Consider the following 21,160-nt stretch of genomic DNA (forward strand, 5'->3'; position numbering starts at 1 on the left):
AACTTTTAAAGACTTTTACAAATGTTTGGTTGTAAGAAAGATCAATCTAATTTACACACAATAAGACTTAAAATACTTACAGCTTCTGAAAAATCAGGATTAAATTTGAGTAAATTATTTAGTTCTTTCTGTAGAGTAGCTGGTGAAAGAGCCTTGTTTTCATTGTTTTTCAACAGCGAGGCCTATAAAATGTAATAATCACATTTGTCAGTTTGTACAAGCAAAGCTGATAAACTAGCCAATGGTGACATCATACTATTAGTTAATGCTTCAAATGCATGCCAAGCAGAATTTAACTCTATACTTAAAGAAGATTATCTCTATTGCAGAATGACCATAAGTCTCAACGTGTTCTCTATGTTGATCAAGAACAATTTAAACCAGTGTACAGCTTGTGATTCAAAGTCAATATTAAACATTTCATTTACATTACACGTATGTGGTCTCTCTGGGAATTACTTACATCACATTCCAACAGGCATTTTTCTCCAATATACTTACTACTTCGGCACAGCAGATAATTAGAACAGTTGACCTCTTTAAGGAATATTGCTTAAGACTTATATTTTCTGTCTCGTCTAGAAACAAGCATTTAGAACCCCCTTACTTATTTTCCTAAACTATCTTGAAAATGGATACAACTATTTTTAAAAGGAAGAGTCAAGGGTTGATCAAGTGACCAATTTTGTCAGAGAACAGAATAAGATTAACTTAGGAGGACTGTGAGATCAGTATCTAACAATTGGAAATTACAGGCCAGTGAGCCTGATGTCAGTGGTGGGTAACTTGTTAGAGAGGAATCTGAAGGACAGGATTTACATGTATTTGGAAAGGCAAGGACTGATTAGGGATAGTCAACATGGCTTTATGTGTGCGAAATTATATCTCACTAAATTGATTGACATTTTTTGAAGAAGATTGATGAAGGCAGAGTGCTGGATGTTGTCAAGATGGACTTCAGTAAGGAATTTGACAAAGTTCTGCATGCTAGGCTGGTTAGCAAGGTTAGATCACATAGAATACAGGGAGAAATAGCCATTTGTATAAAACATTCAGTCGAAGGGAGGCAAAGGGTAGTGGTGGAGTGTTGTTTTCTTGGACTGGAGACCTATGACCAGAGGTGTGCTGCAAGGTTCGACGCTGGATCCATTGCTTGTCATTTACATAAATGATTTGGATGCGTATATAGGAGATATGTTTAATGTTTGCAGATGACACCAAAATTAGTGGTGTAATGGACAGTGAAGGAGGTTACCTCAGTACAATGGGACCTTGATCAGATGAACAAATGGGCTGAGGAGTGGCAGAAGGAGTTTAATGTAGATAAATGTGAGATGCTACATTTTGGTAAAGCAAATCAGGGCAGGACTTGTAATGGTAACATCCTGGGAAGTGTTGGCAAAGAGACCTTGGAGTGTAGGTTCATACTTCCTTAAAAGTGGAGTCACAGGTAGACAGGGTAATGAAGAAGGCATTTAGTACACTTGATTTTATTGGTCAGTGCATGGAGTATAGAAGTTGGGAGGTCATGTTGCATGTGTACAAGACATTGGTTAGGCAACTTTTAGAATACTGCATTCAATTCTTGGCTCCTTGCTATAGAAAGGATGTTGTGAAACCTGAAAAGGTTCAGAAGAGAGTTACAAGATATTGCCAGGGTCGGAGGGTTTCTCCTTTAGGGAGAGGCTGAATAGGCTGGGGCTATTTTCTCAGGAGCATTAGAGGCTGAGGGATGACCTTATAGAAGTTTATAACGTCATCAAGGGCATGGACAGGATGAATAGTCAAGGGCTTTTTCCCCATGGAAGGGGAGTCCAAAACTAGAGGGCATAGATTTAAGGAGAGAGGGGAAAGATTTAAAAGGGGTCCAAGGGACTTTTTCACACACAGGGTAGTGCCTGTATGGAATGAACTGCCAGAGGGAGTGGTGGAGGTTGGTACAATTACAACATTTAAAATCACACCTGGATGAGTACATGAATAGGAAGGGTCGAGGGATATTGGCCAAACGCTGGCAAACAGGACTAGATTAATTTAGGCTTTCTGGTTGGCATGGATGAGTTGGACTGAGGAGTCTATTTCTGTGCTGTACATTTCTATGATTTTGACCAGAACTACACGCAATACGACCTCAACATGACATCCCAACTCCTAAACGCATTAAAGCAAGCACGCTAAATGCCTTCTTAAACACACTGTCTGCCTGAGATGCAAACTCCAAAGAATTATGCACCCGAACCCTCGGTTTCTCTGTTCTACAACACTACCCAGGGCACTACCATTAATTGTATTAGTCCTGCCCTTGTTTGTTTTACTCACACTTATCCAAATTAAGCTGCATCTGGACTGGAAAAACTGGGCATGTGTTCTCTGCAGCTTTGAAGAATGAGAAACAATCTCATTGAATCTTACAAAATACCTAAATGAATAGATGTCTATAACTAGAGAGAACAATTTAAAAATAAGGGGGAATGCTATTTATCCCATGATGATGAGGAGAAATCTTTTTATTTGGAGGGTTGGGAATCTTTGGGATTCTCTGCCAGAGCGTTAGAAGTAAAATTTAAAATGGTTGTGAGCTACAAACAAAAGTGATGGATTTTGTTGATAATCACATTAATGGCATACAACTGGCATTAAAATAACACCTTTAAGAAGCAGAACCTTCTGTTAATAGCTAAAACAAACCTGACTATTTTCCCTATTGCTGCTTCGGAGGGAAAGATTTTGTCCTTGGGAAAATGTTCCAAGGCATATCTGATGAGTTTTGCCAGGGAGGGGGGCATGGTAAGGAGGGAGAGAGAGAGAGAGATAGAGATAGAGAGAGAGAGATAGAGAGAGAGAGAGATAGAGAGAGATAGATAGAGAGAGATAGAGATAGAGAGAGATAGATAGAGAGAGATAGAGATAGAGAGAGAGAGAGAGAGAGAGAGAGAGAGAGAGAGAGAGGTAGAATTCCACAGTCACCAATGAGGAAATTATTAAAATCAGAGCTGCTAAACGTTAGTGCTGGATACCAAAACAGAGCAGGGGGAGGCCATAGAGGAATTTTAAAACGAGAGTGAAAATTTCAAGTCTTCACTTTATTTATTATTTTATCCTTTGTTGCCTATCTTTTACACTTCAGAAGATCTCATCATATCAAGGAGCGGCAGAACAGAATCAGAATTGTTGCAGTGCAGTATCTGGATCAGTTTTCCAAATGAACATTATGTCTTAGTGCCATCCAGCAACCCTTTCCCTGCATGCAGTCAAAAAAAAACTCAGATAATCTACAGGACATCCTTAAACTGACAGGAAAAGAAGTGATTTTTAGTTGTAACAGGAAAGTCAACCATCAGTGTGGGAGGTATGTATTCAGAAATTGATATCTTACACCCAGAAATAGTCACTGTGTGCTTCTTGATCTAATACGGGACTTATTACTCAGAAGTAGAATATCATAACTTCCTGGCTTCCAACTTTAATAATTTTGAATTAATGTATCTGTGGAGAATAGTCATGGAATACATTGGAGGGGAAAAAGTACATAATATTGAAATGAAGGTGAACTGATGTGGAAGCAAAACTACTACACTGAATGTTTACAAGGCGTTAAACCTCAAAATCTTAAAGGACTTGTATTTATTCAGCACTTTTCATGATCTCAAGGTGTCTCAAAATGCTTTACAACTACTGAAGTACTTCTGAAGCATTATCACTGTAATAATGCAAGAAATACAACAGCCAATTTGCATACAGCACAGTGCCAGTACAATCAATTAAGTAATCAGAGATCTGTCTGTAAGTGTTGGTTTCAGGCTAAATGTTGGCTAGTAAACGAGCAGAATTTCTGCTTGTCTTTATATGAACCTGACAGGTTTAACTGCATCTCCAATGGTGCAACGTGAGAATGCATTCTTTAAAAGAAATAATGCTACAGAAATAAATGCAATGTTCGGACACCACTTGACAAATGAGAGCTTTCAAAAGAAGCTCCACTCACCTTTTTGAAAATATGCAAATATATCCATCTTACTTAATGTGCAGATGCCTGTACTAGATTTTCACAAATTTTAGAAAATAGGTGAAGACAGTGCAACAGAAAAATATGTAATAGAATCCATTAAAATGTAAACAAGACCATAGAAATTCTAGCTGGATATTTCCCAATCTCTGCTGGCATTTAAGTATTAGACTGTGCCAAAGTATTGAGTTCAGACAGACTTCTAGTTGTGACAGGTGTTGAATTTACAGATAGACACACACTACCAGAACAAATGTCAGAAGCACTAAAAATAATTATTCGTAAACCATTCCTTTGCAACAGCTTTATGGGTGCAAATGAGTAATCAGCCATATGACAAAATTGTGTCCTCCTTTTTTTTAAGTCAGCTGGCAAAACAGTCTAGATTTGGTCACAGACAACAATAAGAAAGAAATCTTACAGAGGAATGCAGGACAGAAATGCTTTTGACCATTTTGAGAAGCAAAATCTAGGACTTGCAATGAAAACCTGCAGTGCAGAAATGCCTACGATGTAGTACATCAATATCTTAAGTATAAATCTTATTACCAAGAACTGTCTCAAACCATATAACAATGTGTTCAAAATTAAACAAGAAATGGGATATTCGGAAGATTATGATGGTGATATGGATCAAAAGAGGGCATTGTATTAGTTATAGATGTTTCAGGCCAGTGATTAATGTGAATCTTTCACTTGTTGTGCAGAATTAGACAGCAGATGCACATCTATAGTGTATAACAGACTGGGTAAAATGTTACCTACAGTCTGAATAAGTAAGTAGGGTTAGAACATTGTTAAGGAATTTGAGAATTTCATCAGTTTCAGCTTTGCGGATGATATCTATTCTAAGAATTCACTGCAGATGGTTGGAGGATATTATCTAGTTCAGCTAGCTTTTGGCAGAAATCCTAAAGTCTCATTCATAATAGGTGATTGGCCCTCAGTTTGGGAAGGGATTAGAAGCAGCTTTACCTTTTTTGGAATATTTGAACACATTGCATGCAGGCAGAAAGGTTTTCATTCAAGCCAAAGTCTTCGAAAAAAGCTGGTAAGCTTTAAGACATAGTGTACAATCACTGGAAGCCAGTTTCAATCAGGACAACATTGGTTATTATAAAAAATGAAGGGGAGCTCCTGGGAAAGGTTATTTGTAAAGCTGAAAAAATAATGATTGTACAGCCTGGGAACCAGATTGCTCATGTACACTTTTCAAGGTTTCTGGGTAGAGACTACAAATGTGCAGATTCTGAAAGATTTACAGAGAAAGTAACAAGGAACCATTACCTCTCATGACTAAATATTGCATAACTATGAGGATCAAACTATTCCAAGTGACAGTTTGTCAGATGACAGACTGATAAGTTCTGATTATCAAACTGAGATTTGCAGTCCCAAAGAACTGAGAGTAGGTACCAAAGTCAAATATTTACCAGAAAGGACTAGTAAATAGAGAAATGGAACAGGGAAGGATACAAGAAAATATAAAAATTGGCTCAATGTACAGGTAAGGGGCAAGAGGTTAAGGCCACAGATTAGGAATATTAAGGAAAAAGTCAGAAATCCAAGAAAACACCTCTGGGAGTAAACATACCCTTGGAATGAGATCACGAACTGTTGAAAGGAATCATATTATTAAGGAGGGAAAGGTCAAACAGTAACAGTCTTGAAAAAGATAGAAGGCAAGATAGAGAATGTAATTTAACAAGGTCAAGGAATATAGTACAGACCAATGTCACCGGGAGCGTAAGCCCCAAGAAGTCTTAGTGGCTACAAACAAATTAGACAAAGTTAACAAACAGCAAGAATTATAAAAGGTGGACAGAACTGCAGTACGTAGACGTAGTAAACCAGTACATGGCAGCTAACCCCATCATATGAATAGATATGGATGGAAAAAGGTCTCCTCTTGAAAGCCCTGGATGTGGCATGAGGTTTTGAAGTATTTAGAAAATTTTCAACAACAAATACAGTAAATTGGAATGTAGAACAATTGATATTAAACCTACATTTCTGCAGGGAGATCACCTCAAAAGGAAAGTGATTCTTTATTCTCCAAAAGAGATATTAAAAGCACGTTGGACATTAATGTGTAAATAGCCTAATGATGCCTCTGTATCGTAGTCTCTCTCAGTCATGGAAACTTCATTAAAACTGAGCTATCTCCAGTTGACTACAGATGTGGCCACATTTTACTGATGTGTCAGGGACAGATTTCAGACATACTTCTAATGTATGTAGTTTTTTGTGGAATGAGAGGAGAGAATTTGAAAACATTGAGGTAAATGGGCTTAAAGCAGAATTCAAAATTGAATGTCAGGCATCTTGGCTTTTAAGTGTTTTGAACTGGAAACCAAGCAGATTGGATAGGTATTGCTATCCATGTAATTTTAATTAGAAAAAGTTAAAGAGATTGGAATTGTCGTTAAAAAGTAGCTTTGTGGCAGAAGGTCTTGCTTTTGTTGAGGAGATCAACATGGCATTCTTTTCAGCAAAAATCTTGGAAGAAATTCTAACAAGGGATTCAGCAGCAATACCTATTGAATGCTACATTGACAACAAGTGACAATGAGAATAATAAAGTTGACAAAATGCACATATGATAAAAGATTGAGGATCAATGTTGCATTTTTAAAAGCTACTGGAGCGTGGAAAAATTTCAAGCAGTATCTGATGGCTTTCGAAGAAAGGAGCAAGCTCTAAGAATACATTAAAAATACTTGAAAAGATTGTTTGGAACCCTAATGTCCACTTAATAAGGTGGAAAAATAATGTCATTCTGCACAATATGTTATCAGTTTGTAGTTTGTTTTCACTACTTTAAATTAAAATAAAAGGGATCAGTTATAACAGAAATGCCTGAAATCTAATGAAATTAGGGAACAGTTATTGGTTGAACATTAATTGAAGGAATAATTGGGTGAGAACTTGACTGGCTGCATAAGGAGAACAAGTAATTAGTCTTAGATTAGATTCCCTACTTTGTGGAAACAGGCCCTTCAGCCCAACCAGTCCACCCCAACCCTCCGAAGAGTAACCCACCCAGATTTATTTCCCTCTGACTAATGCACCTAGCACTATGGGCAATTTAGCGTGGCTAACTCACCTAACCTGCACATCTTTGGACTGTGGGGGAAAACCGAAGCACCCGGAGGAAACCCACGCAGACACGGGAAGAATGTGCAAACTCCACACAGACAGTCGCCCAATCGAACCTGGAACCTTGGCTAACAATTGAGCCACCGTGCTGCCCCCTAGTCTTGTTGGAATTTATGGAGTGCAAGTAGAAATGAAACTCTGAGCAGAAAACACATGTTATACTCTGTCTGACCAGCAGTTTATCTCTGGTCTATCTCTGACTCCTCTCTTCCTCAACATCTCTGTTTCTATTTCTAGGGAGAGATTGGCCACTAACATCCACTATAAACTCACCAACTTCCCATAAACTCACCAGACATCCTTACACCCTGGTTCCTGTAAAGATTCTATTCCATTCTCCCAGTTCCTCTGCCTCCATCGCAAATGTCCTGACGGTGCCAACTTCGACAAGAAAGTCTCCAAAATGTCAACCTTCTTCCTCATCTGAGGATTCCCCAACAACGGTGCTAACAGGGCCCTCAACTAGGTCTGACACATCTCCCACACTTCGGCCTCCACCCCCTCTCTTCCCTCCTGTAACAGTGATAGAATTTCCCTTGGCCTCACCTACCATTTCACCAGCTTCCACATCCAGATCATTAGCCGCCACTTCTGCCTTTCACAGGGACCATTCCCTCCGGAACACTCTGGTCCATGCTTCCTTCACTCCCAACACCTTCACACATGACCTTTTCCTGCAATCGCCGAAGGTATAACACGTGCCCATTTAGCTCCTCCCTCATCAGTATCCAAGGGCCCAAACATACCTTCCAGGTGAAGCAACATTTTACCTGCACTTCACACAACCTTTATGAGGATGTTGCCTGGTATAGAAGGTGCTAGCTATGAAGAGGTTAGGTTTATTTTCACTAGAAAAAAGGAGATTGAGGGGGGATCTGATTGAGGTTTTCAAAATCATGAAGGGTATAGACAGGGTGGATAGAGACAAGCTTTTTCCCAGGGTAAAGGATTCAATAACGAGAGGTCATGCTTTCAAAGTGAGAGGTGGAAAGTTTAAGGGGGATACACGCGGTAAGTACTTCACACAGAGGGTTGCCAGCAGAGGCAGGCATCGTAGGTTCATTTAAGATGCATAAGGACAGATGCACGAGTAGGTGGGGAGCACCTTGGGAATTGACTTGACAGGTTTAGACAGTACATTTCGATCGGCTCAGGCTTGGAGGGCCGAAGGGCCTGTCTCTGGGCTGTAAATTTTCTTTGTTCTTTAACCTAGTCTACTGCGCTCATTGTTCACAACTATGAAGGGAATAGCTAAGATGGAGGTAGAGAGGATGTGTCCACTGGCAGATGAAACTAGGACAAGAGGGCATAGCCTCAAAATTAGAGGGACCAGATTTAAGACTGAATTGAAAAGGAACTTCTTCACTCAGGTTATAAATCTATGCAATTTCTTGCCCAGAGAAGTACTTGAAGCCACTTCAGTAAACATTTTTAAAGCTAAGATAGATGTTTTTTGAACAATAAAGAAATTAAGGGATACGGTGAGAGCACAGGTAAGTGGATCTGAGTCCACAAAAAGATCAGCCATAATCTTATTGAATGGTAGAGCAGGCTCGCAGGGCCAGACGGCCTATTCCTGCTCCTAGTTCTTATGCTCTGTAGCTATCATCAGTTCGGAGAAAGGGTCACCGGCCCCAAAACTTTATAACTCTGTTTTCTCTTCACAGATGCTGTCAGACCTGCTGAGCTTTTCCAGCCATTTCTATTTATGTTGCAGCAGTTAATCTCATAATTAACAGTAAGGGTGGTATTGACACATACAGACTCAGATTATCCCTTGCCTCCACTTGTGCAACATACAGATCAGGCCAGGCAGCATCCGAGGAGTAGGAGAATCGACATTTCGGGCATAAGCCCTTCTTCAGGAATCTAGTCCAAGAAACTGGTCCAAGAAACAGCAATGGGGGTTAAAAAAAAAGACATGCAAGTAGCAGGAATCCAATTCCGGAAGAAGGGCTTATGCCCGAAACATCGATTCTCCTACTTCTTGGATGCTGCCTGGCCTGCTGTGTTTTTCCAACACCACATTTTTCAACTCTGGTCTCCAGCATCTGCAATCCTCACTTTCTCCCAACATACAGATCAGCCAAAAAAAAATGATATATACCTGTTGAGCAAGGAAATATTCTGCTTGTTTCTGGGATAGAGGTCCTCTATCAATACCTTCTTCATCCCTGTCAAACAATAAGGCAGCATCAATCGTGGAACTTTAAGAGTTTTTTTAAATTATGTACATATTCCTGGTCCAAGAAACAGCAATGGGGATTAAAAAAAGGACATGCAAGTAGCAGAAACTTGTGAAGTGAATTTGGCTCAACCCAGAAAAAAAAGAAATTTAGAAGGATGGGTGAAATAAGATCCAGTCATCAGACATGGGAAAGTGAAAAATCCTCTTCTTACTTACTAGACTGCTTTTGGGAAGTGACCAGCAGTTACCAAGAGAAAGAGCTAAGGGTTCAGGCTGGTGAGAGGACATTTGAATTTGTTCAGCCTTGGCAAATCACACTACACCAAAAATATACCAACAGAGGACACATTACAGCAACATGGGATTGTTATCAGATATAACTATTCAGTAAAGAAACTACATTGATACATAACTAGTTTCCTACACACATTAATTTTGAAACAAACTGAAAGATCAGTAGACTACTATACTGCTTAAGTGTCATATTCAAACGGAATTGTTAGGGATTCACTCTCACAATGCCACTTAATGATATTAAGTAGAACTCTTGATACTAATAACTTTGGAGGGGCGCTCTTACGATGCAATTGTCAGACTAGGAGGCCCAGGTTCACGCCCCACCTGTTCTAGAGGTATCTAATAACATCTTTGAACAGGTTGATTATAAAAATTGGCTAATAACTTGGGTCCCTCAGGTTTCATTTAAGAAGGTAAAGACTTCTTAAAAAGAAACAAAGAAACAGTGAAAATAGTTTCCCTCAATCTTTGTTATTTGTTCTTCCTTCTCCTTTGTAACTTATTAGAAAAATCCTAGATTGTCAAGCAGATGAATTATAACCCAAAAAATCTTGTGCAAAAGATCTATAAAACACACCAAACGTAATAGTCTCAATAGTTTAGTTAGCTACCTGCTCAGGACAGATTATTAAAAATATATTCATGAAACATGCTAGCAGAGCTTGCATTTGATCTCCATCCCTTGTTACCCTCAAAGATGATATCGAAACACCTATTGCCCTCATTCTTTTATGTGACAGAGGTCATAAATTTGGAAAGTGATGTCCAAGATGCCTCAATGCAGTATTTCTACAGCTAATTGTCTGGCTAATCGAAGGAGGGAACATTGATAAGGTGGTTGTGAATGCCAATCATTGGCCTGCTTTGTCCAGTATAATATTGAGCTTCTTGAATGTCATTGAAACGACACCCATCCCGACAAATGAAGAACACAACAGCACACTTTTCACTTAGACCTTGCATATCAATGATGGACAGTCTTTGGAGAGTGAGGAGATGAGCTACTCACCACAGAATATCACACCTCTAACTTGCTCTTGCATTTACAAGGCTGATCCAATTAAGTGTCTGGTCAGTTGCCATCCTCAAGTTAGTATTAATAGGAAATTCAGTAATGGAAATACTGACAGACAGAAAGGCAGAGGAACAGAAACAGACCAAGTTTGGTTTGTAATTGAGCTCATAACTGATCTGATAACCCTCAACTCCACTTCTCTGCCTTTTCACTTTGATTCAGCATCTATCCCAGCCTTGAAAATGGTCAATGACAGACTTGACAGTCCTCTATGGTAACGATTTCCAAATATTCACTCCCTCAGAGAAGAAATTCATCCTCTGTCTTAGATGAACAAATCCTTACTCTGAGAATATACTCTCTGGTTCTTGAATCTTCCACAAGGGGAAACAATCTCTCCATATCTGCCCTGACAAGCCCCCTAAAAGTCTTGTATGTTTCACTAACAGTTTCAATGCTTTTAAACTCCAAAGATTGGAATCCAATGTACTGTGAAATATGCAGTAGGCAGAGCCAATATCAATTCATCGGCTCCCCAATATTGTAGAAAATGGTAGGCTTTTTCTGGTCTAGAAAGCAAAAAAGAAAAAAAAAATTTAAAAATGCAGTAACGCTTTTCGTTGAAAATAGGGTACCTTCCTGCCATGTTTTTATTCTCTCCCTAAGGTGTTTGTAAACTTTAACATGATCCAATGAATCTTACCTTATTGGAAAATCCAGTTCCTCTTTTTCCATCTTTCCTTCTAAATCTAAAGAGGTTAATTCCATATCTGTGTCTTCCCTTTCTCCAGTCCCTGAAGACATCTTTTCGTAGCTTTGGTAATATTGCTGTAAAGCTGTGTAAAGCTTATAAACTTGACTGAAGGACAGTTTGTTGTAAGCCAAGATCATGTGCCTCAAGAACAAACCTACAGGAGCATAAGAACGCATTAACAAAACAAACACAGAGACTTCAATCTATTCCACATCATGATAATTAGTATAGAATATATAACAGTAAAACTAATCATTATAAATTAAGCTTTGCTAGAAACTCACATTACAGGAATGATCTTTGGCCCGGTGGTAAAATCTAAACTTTTAAGATGGAAAGTTATGGGTTCAACTCTCAGTTTTGCCAATTTCAGCAACTGGAGCCAAGAATTCCAGTGTACAACTACTGGGTTGACATTTCACTGCATGCTTTTATTCATTAATTGGATGTGGGCTTCACTGGCTGAGCCAGTATTTATTGTCTGTTCCTATTTACTTCGAGAAGATGATAGTGAGCTACCTCCTTAAACTGTAACAGTGCTTGGAGTGTAGTTAGGAAAGGACTCCAGGATTTTGACCTAGTAACATTGAAATCATGGTGATAGAGTTCCAAATCAAGACGGCCTGGAGGGAAACTTGTGGTGATGGTTTTCCAATGTGTATGCTGTCCTTCTCCTTCCAGATTGTAGACATTCTGGTTTTGGAAGGAGCAGTCCCAGGGAAAAGCAAGCAGAGAACCTCTCTATACTGGATTGATATTTAGAAAGATTGGAATCCAATGTACTGTGAAATATGCAGTAGGCAGAGCCAATATCAATTCCCATAGTATACGGGAATGTGTAGGTTAGGTGCATTAGTCAGGGGTAAATGTAGGAGAATGGGTCTGGGTGGGTTACTCTTCGGAGGGTCAGCGTGGACTTGCTGGGCCGAAGGGCTTGTCTCCACACTGTAGTGATTATAAAACAAAGACTATTGACTACAGGGATAAGAAATAAGATTAAAAATACATACCTATGACACTAGTCTTGTGAACTGCTGGTTCTGTCCCACTGAAAACATTCTGAAGGGAAGAGAAGAAGTTTTCCATATCTTTCAACTCGCCTTCAGCCATTAATTTTACTCTAAAAGAAAATAAAATGCATACTTATCCTATCCAAATGCATTTTAGAAGAGAAAATAAATTAATGTGCCAGGTTTGATTTTAAAAATCTGCCTTTACTTCTTTAGTGATTTTAAAAATAATGAAATTATTTTCAATATGCTCAATGAAGAAGGCTAAGTACATAAGAAATAGAAGGACAAGGTGCTTAGCCTGTCGAGCTTGCTCCACCATTCAAGAAGATCGTGGCTGATTTGCCCGAGGCCTTGATTCTCCTTTATGCCAGCTTATTATAGCGCTCAACTCTCCAATACTTCAAATATCTATCTACATGCTCTTTAAATATTTTCCATGGTTTAACCCCTTCAGCCCTCTTGCATAGCGTTCCAGACACTCACTCAACCTTGGGTGAAGAAATCCAATGCATCTCAGTTTTAAATGAGTGTTCCCTTTTTCTGTAACTGTGTCTATTGCAGATTCCCCACGAGTGCAAACATCTCTTCAACATCCATCCTGTCAAATCTCCTAGAATCTTGTGTGTTTCAATAAGATCATCTTGGATCCTTCCAAACTGACTTATAAAAGCATATTTGTTTCACCATTCTTGATTAATCAACCCCTTCATCCCAGGAATCAGCCAAGTAAATCTCTTTTACTGTATTCTGTATTCTGAAATACAGTGACCAAAACTGTACACAGTATTCCAGGTGTGAGATCTCACCAGTACCCTGTACAGTTGTGAAAGACTTCCACATATATTTATACTTTAATCCTCTATCAAGAAATGCAAAATTTCCATCTCCTTTCTTAGTTACTTCTTGCACGTTTCTTTGTATTTTATGCACAAGAACACAATACCTCTGCATTCCATAATTTGGATTCCTCCTCCATTTGAATAGTAGTCTGCCTCCTAATTCTTACTACTAAAATGCATGATCTCATGTTTTCCTACATTTTTTTTTGTAGATATTTTTATTGAAATTTAACATTTTTGCAAATTTACAAAAATAAACAAAACTCTCAAATACAAACATTGATGTACAATTAAATCATATATACAATAGTCATAATTTAACAAAGAAAAGAGAAAGAAAGAAAACAAAAAGAGAAAAAAAAGAAACGAAAAAAGAAAAAAAAACTCAACTTTCTACTAATCTAACCTATAACTAACCAGAGTGTATACCTAAGTCTCTTACATGCTCGGAATGTATAAACATCAAATATAATAAAACCCGTATTCGCGCAGGATTCCTCTCCCAAGGGGCCCCGGAGCAGCCCGGTCTGAAATCTTCACTAAATAAAAGCCTTTGTTAGGATAGCCGAAATATCTGCATTTATATAATTCAAAAAGGGCTGCCATATTTTATAAAATAATTCAGTCTTTCGGTGCACCATATTTGTGAGGAAGTCAAGGGGGATATATTCCATAATTAATCTGTGCCAATTTGAAAGTCCAGGGGGGGCCCTCAGCCACCCAGTTCACCAAAATATTTTTCCTTGCACAGAAAGAGAGAATAGAAAATAGTCTCTTCCCATGCATACCCAGAGATGAGAGGTTCGAAAAGCCCAAAAGGAGAGATACAGGGTCCACCCTAATTTCCGTTCCTAAAATTTCTGTCAGGGTATTTGCCACTTTAGTCCAGTATCTGCGGATTTTCTGACAAGTCCACAGACAATGTGCAAGAGTACCCACCTCTATTTTGCATTTGGGACACATTGGAGATGCTCCTGCCTTCAATTTTGCCAGTCGAGCCGGAGCTATATGGGCCCTATGAAGTATCTTTAGTTGGATAGCCTGAGTTCTGTTACAGATAGCAATTCTTCTAGCATTTTCCCAAATGTCATTCCACATATCCTCAGAGATTTCTAGCCCCAAGTCCTGCTCCCATGTTTTAAGCAGGTCGTCCATGTCTCCTGAGACTCCATCATGTAGCAAATGGTATATAGTACTAACGGAGGATGCCCCCGCTGGTCGTAAGACATTACGTTCTCTGTCTGATTTATAAAGACTATCTATTAATGTAGTCTTCCTCTGTATATAATCTCGAACTTGGAAGTATCGAAAGAGATCCCCATTAGGTATTCTGAATTTCAGACGCAGCTGCTCAAAGGATATCAGGATCCCATCTTTAAATAGGTCCCCTAAGCATGAGATGCCCTTGGATCTCCAGAGTTTAAAGGTGGCATCTGTAATCCCCGGTTGGAATCCCCATGCGCCTACTATTGGTGCATGGGGGAATGTTTTATGTGAGTTACCCTCATTTTGCCGCATTATATTCCAGGCCTTAATTGTGTTTAATATTATGGGATTTTTACAGTGGTCTGTAATGATTTTCCTCTTATCTGAAAATAAAAGGTTAATAAGTGGGTATTTTACTTGGGAGGCTTCGATATCCAGCCAAATTGATTGTGGATCAGATGAAACCCAATCAGCTATGTAACTTAGTAGGGAGCTTAACTGATATTTCCTAAAGTCTGGGAAGTCCAGTCCTCCCCTTGCCTGTGGAAGCTGTAGCTTCTTCAGCTTAATAAGGGGCCGTCTATGGTTCCAAATAAAGGAGCCCAACCAGCCATATAATTTACGTAGGGCTAGCCTTGGCAGCATCAGCGGGAGCATTCTCATAGGATATAAGAGACGGGGCAGAACATTCATTTTAATTAATGCTATTCTCCCTAGCCAGGAAGTCGGAAGGTCTCTCCATCGTTGGAGGTCCTGCCTTATCCTTTCCATTAATTGTACAAAATTAGCCCTATACAGCTGATCAAATACTGGCGTGATAAAAATACCTAAATATAAGAAGCCCTCCAGGGACCAACGGAAGGGAAAAGGGGATCCGTCCATTAAGTGGGGTATCATAGCCAGACCGCCCATTGGCATGGCTTCCGATTTTGAAAAATTAATTTTATAGCCTGAGAATGCACTAAATGTATTAATAACTTGAATTAGACGAGGCACTGACATTAAAGGATTACTGAGGAATAAGAGAACGTCATCTGCATAGAGGGTAATTTTGTGTTTACCTGTACCAATCCTCGGGGCTGTTATATTAGGATCAATCCGGATGGCTTCTGCTAATGGTTCGATTATCAGTGTAAACAACAATGGTGAGAGAGGACATCCTTGACAGCAGCCCCTACCCACACTGAAGCCATCCGATCTTAACCCATTAGTAATAACAGCTGCTTTGGGGTCATTATACAATGTTGAAACCCATTTGGTAAACACCTGTCCAACGCCAAACCTTTCCAATGTGTAAAATAAATATGACCATTCAACCCTATCAAATGCCTTTTCCGCATCCAATGAAATTACTACTCCTGGTATCTTTCCCTGATGACAGGCTTGGATCATATTCAAGACCCTTCTGATATTATTGGATGATCTGCGGCCCTTAATAAATCCCGTCTGGTCCTCCTTTATAATATATGGCAGTACCCTTTCTAGTCTTAGTGCTAACATTTTTGAGAGAATTTTAAAGTCTACATTTAGTAAGGATATTGGTCTGTAAGATGCACAATCTTCTGGGTCTTTTCCTTTTTTGAGGATAAGAGAAATATTTGCTTCTTTCAGCGTGGGCGGGAGACAGACCTGACTATGCGCAAAATTATACATATCCATAAGTGGGTCAACCAATATTCCTGTAAATTCTTTATAGAATTCAGCTTGAAAACCATCCGGGCCCGGTGCTTTTCCGCTCCGAAGTTGCCTAATTGCCTCAAGTATTTCTTGGACTGTTAAAGGGGTATTTAGGGCCGACACCTGTTCCGGAGTCAGGCCCGGGAAGGTCAAATTTTTAAAAAATGACTGCATCCTCCTAATCCTATCTTCACAATCCTGCGATCTATATAGTTCAGAATAAAATTCTTTAAAGGTCGCATTGATCTTTTTATGATCATGAGTCAGGGTACCTGTACTTTCCTTGATGGTCGGAATAGTTTGAGGGGCTTTCTTTTTCTTTGCAAGAAATGCTAAGTATCTACCCGGTTTGTCGCCATATTCATATAATCTTTGTTTCGCAAATAATATTTCCCTTTTAGCCGTTTGAGTAAGCGCGGTGTTTAAAACTGTCCTAAGAGCTGTAATCCTCTGCAATTTTGTGATAGAAGGTCTATCAGCGTATGCTGTTTCGGCTGCTTTTAGGCGAGCTTCGAGCAGACGCTGTTGCTCTCCCTTCATTTTCCTCTGGGTCGCTGAATAGGAGATGATCAAACCTCGTGCATAAGCTTTGATGGTCTCCCACATCATTGACAGATTGCTAGCCGTACCAGTATTAATTTCTAAAAAAGTTTTAAGTTCTTGGGAGAAGTACTTTAAAAATTTGCTATCTTTTATCAGAAAGGGGTCCATACGCCAATGCCGAGCGGATGTCCCATTGTTCTTTACCTTAGTTTCCATGTATACAGTGGCATGGTCAGAGATTGCTATAGTACCTATTTTACAGGTTGCTATAGAATTTAGAAAAATCGATGGGGCAAAAAACATATCAATTCTTGTGTGACATTTATGTGGATTAGAGTAGAAAGAAAAATCTCTACCCTGTGGATGGAGACATCTCCATACATCTACCAATCCTAATTCTTTATTCAGGTCCGCCAGTTGTCTAGATCTGGGAGATACTCCAGCGGCACTCTTGGGAATCCTGTCTATTTCCGGATCCATAATACAATTAAAGTCTCCCCCTATAATTGTATGACGGGCACCAAAGGCCATCAGTTTTGAAAAAGCTTCCGTTATGAATTTAAAGGGGTGTGCCGGGGGGCAGTACACATTTAAGATCCCATATTCCTCTCCATTTATGAGGGCTTTAATCAAAATATATCGTCCAGATTCGTCTTTTATCTGATTTAGAATTTTCAAAGGGAAGTTCTTCCGGACAAGGATAACGACTCCCCTGCTTTTTGAATTAGAGGAAAAAAAGGCCTGATCAAATCCGCCCTGTCGTAATTTTAAGTGTTCTTTATCCGACAGGTGTGTCTCCTGTAGGAGAGCTATATCAACTCTCTCCTTCTTAAGATTTGATAATATTTTCTTCCTTTTAACTGGCGAATTACTCCCCCTGACATTCCAGGTGCACCACTTAACCGACTGTTCAGCCATAATCATCTGGACAGATCCGAGACCTCTCGGGAGGGGAAACCCTATCTAGAACATCCCGAGCATGGAGCATACAAGATTTACAAAAGTAAAGACTCTCTGATACACTCAAAACAATATAACAAAAAACTCTTTCTAAGTATAAAAGATATAAAACATTCTGAATTGGAGATTTTCTCCCTTGTTCCCAGGGAGCGTCACTTCCTCTCCCACAGTCCATCTTACCCTCTTCCAACCAGTGCCCCACCCTTGACCCAGGTGTTCCTCAATAAAATGAGGAGAATTCAAAATAATATAAAGCTAGAGTTAACAGTGAACACCCCACCCCCACCCACACCCACATCTACATATATTTGGGAATATTAATACCATATATAACTATAAGATTTCAATCTCAACATGTAATACTTAAATATAATACCACAAAATAACAGGGGAAAGAAAAACAACCCCTCTCCTAAAAACAGAAGTAAAATAGAATAAGGTAACCACCTCTCCCCATCAACATTAACCAAACGCCCCAACATATATATATATATATATATATACATACACACATAGGGGGAAAGATAAGAAAAGATGAAGGGATGTAAACCAAAATAATGGGAAAGGCAGACCAGCGTCCACAATCTCTTACAGTTTATTTAAGAGAGTCCAAGAATTCCTTAGCCTTCTCCGGTGATCCGAAGTTATATATGGATCCTTCGTGGCTAAGGCGTAGCGTCGCTGGATATCGTAAGGAGTACTGAATATTTAAGTCCCTTAAACGCTTCTTCGCCTCATCGAATGCCTTCCTCTTTCGGACCAAAGCTGGGGAGAAGTCCTGGAACAGCATGATCCTGGATCCTTTGTGGGTCATAGCTTGGGGATCTTTTCCCAGATTTCTTGAGGCTTCCAGGAGTATCTGCCTCTCCCTATAGCTCTGCAGCTGGAACAGGACCGGGCGTGGGCGCTGGGTTGAGTCGGGCCCACGTACTGTGACCCGGTAGGCCCATTCTACCCTTACCTGGCTTGATCCATTATGCAGATTTAAAAGTTGTGGCAGCCAATGCTCTAAGAATGCTGTCAGCTGACCTCCCTCTTCCTGCTCGGGCAGGCCCAACAACCGAATATTTTTTCTACGACATTGATTTTCGAGGTCATCAATGTGGTTTTCTAGGTTCTGGACTCGATTCTCGAGAAAACGGATGTGGTCGGTTGTTGATTTTATCGCAGTCTCTGAGGCTGCGGCCTTCGACTCCACCTCTCTGACTTGGCACTCCAATTCCTGAATGTCTCTGCCCTGCTTCTACAGCTCGGCTGATAGTGCTTCTCTGCTCTGCCGAGACTCATCGATAAAAGCATCAATCTTCGCCTCCCACCTGGCAAACATCTCCTCAAAGCTCATCTTCATTGGTAAATCTCCTGAAGTGGCTGAAGACACCTTTGTTGCAGCTGAAGAGGGAGAGGGTGGGGGAGGGGTCCCTGCTTTCTTAGAGTCGCCTGTTCCCTTCCCTTTACTCATTTTCCAGCTAGTATTAGACTATTTAAATGTACTAATAGGTAACTATTTAAGGTTAACAACTATTATAAATGGTTTAGTGAGTGTGGTGGGGGTGGATAGCCCACTTTGCCCAAGTTTTGGGTAGAGCACTGTGGACTCAGTCTTGCTGGGTCGCCGCCATCTTGGATCCCCATGTTTTCCTACATTAAACTCCATTTGCTAAATTTTGACCACTGACAAAACTCCTTGCAGGTCCCTTATGGCTTCTTCATAATATGTCCATGCACCTAGTTTTGTATCATCAGCAAATTGGTTCCATTTCACTTTACCCCTCTCCTTTGCATCATTTAAATAGATAGTAAATAGTGGAGGCCCTAGGACTGACACTCACGGCACTTTGCCAATTACATCTTTACAACCTGGAAAAAACCCGTTAATCCTAATTCTCTCTATTGTGACCACCTTAGTCATACTTAAACATTTTCCCCAATAATTTGAGCTCTTATCTCATGCAGTCATATTTTATACAGCAGCTTATCAAATGCCTTCAGGAAATCCAAACACACTACATCTGCTGGTTCCCTTTTATCAATTGCTTGCAATATCCTCAAAGAACTAGCACATTTTTTAAACATGATTTCCCTTGCACAAAATTAGACTGACTCTGTTTGATTGTTAAGTATTTTTTTGAAAACGCCCTGCTATTTTTTCCTTAATAATCCACTCTGGAATTTTCCTAATGACTGATGGTCTAAAATTTCCTGTTTTCCGTCACCCTCCTTTGTTGCACATTAACAGTTTTCCACAATCCAAGAATGTGCAGGTCGGGTGAATTGGCCATGCTAAATTGCCCATAGTATACAGGAATGTGTAGGTTAGGTGCATTAGTCAGGGGTAAATGTAGGAGAATGGGTCTGGGTGGGTTACTCTTCGGAATCAGCTGGAATAAATCCTGGAGCCCACTGAGTTCTATAATATTTTGACCACTGTCTCCATTCTCTCTGCAGCCAATTCCTTCAAAACCCTTGGATGCTGGCTATCAGATCCTGGTGACTTGTCTGTTTTTAGTCCCATGAGGTTGTCAAATACTTTGCCCCTCAATATAGAAACTGTTACAAGATCTTTCTTCCCATTAGCATCTTGTGTATTAGTTATCTTTGGATGTTTATAGTGTCCTCCATTGTGAAGACAGATGTAAAATATTGATTTAAAATATCTGCCATTATTCCATTTCAGGTTATTAATTTCACAGTTTCATCCTCCAAGGGTCCCACATGTAGTTTAGCTATTTTTTTTATATACTTCTAGAAGATCATTCTGTTTGGTTTTATATTCCTTGACAATTCACGTTCCTACTCAATTTTCTCCCTTTTTAAAAGCTTTTCAGTCACTCCCAACTTCTAAAAAAGTTTAGATGTCCCAATCATCTGACCTACCACTCATTTTTTTCCTACTTTGTATGCTTTAAGTTTTGACTGGATACTCCCTTGCCTGGCTTTTTAAAAAAATTTATTCATTCATGAGATATGGGAATCGGTGGCTAGGCCAGCATTTATTGCTCCTTACTAGTGGTCCTTGATAAAGCGGTGAGTTGCCTTTTTGAACTGCTGCAGTCCATGGGCTCTGGATAGACCTACAATGCCATTAGGAAGAGATTGCATGGATCATGACCCAATGACATTGAAGGAATGGTGATATATTTCCAAGTGAGGATTGAAAGAGTCTTAGAGGGAATTTGCAGCTGCTCTCCCCATGTATCTACTACCCTTGTCCTTCTAGATAGAAGTGGTTTGGAAAGGTTCTGGAAGGTGGCGTCTAAAGAGCTTCGGTGAATTTCTGCAGTGCATTTTATAGATGGTATACACTGCCTCTACTTAACGTCAGTGGTAGAGGGAGTGGATGTTTGCACAAGTGGTGCCAATCAAGCAGGCTACTTTGTTCTGGATAGTGTCAAGTTTTGATTGCTGTTGGAACTCCACTCATCAAGGCATGTCTGGAGTTCCATCACTTTTCTGACTTGTTCCTTGTAGATGGTGATCAGGCTTTTGGGGTACAGGAGAGAAAT

General features: G+C 39.7%; 1 protein-coding gene across 1 annotated transcript in view; it reads right to left on the reverse strand.

The window, feature by feature from the left end:
* The window catches only part of anapc5 (anaphase promoting complex subunit 5), a 58,984-nt gene that overhangs the window by 31,454 nt on the left and 6,370 nt on the right, over positions 1–21,160 (reverse strand). The window contains exons 3-6 of the mRNA XM_060843993.1: positions 12,430–12,539; positions 11,369–11,573; positions 9,273–9,339; positions 81–182 (exon numbers count right to left, since the gene is read on the reverse strand). Coding sequence (XP_060699976.1) covers positions 81–182; positions 9,273–9,339; positions 11,369–11,573; positions 12,430–12,539 — 484 coding nt within the window. The remainder of the gene's footprint in view (positions 1–80; positions 183–9,272; positions 9,340–11,368; positions 11,574–12,429; positions 12,540–21,160) is intronic.

Source organism: Hemiscyllium ocellatum, chromosome 24 (assembly GCF_020745735.1).
Source record: "Hemiscyllium ocellatum isolate sHemOce1 chromosome 24, sHemOce1.pat.X.cur, whole genome shotgun sequence".
In the NCBI taxonomy this organism is placed as follows: domain Eukaryota; kingdom Metazoa; phylum Chordata; class Chondrichthyes; order Orectolobiformes; family Hemiscylliidae; genus Hemiscyllium; species Hemiscyllium ocellatum.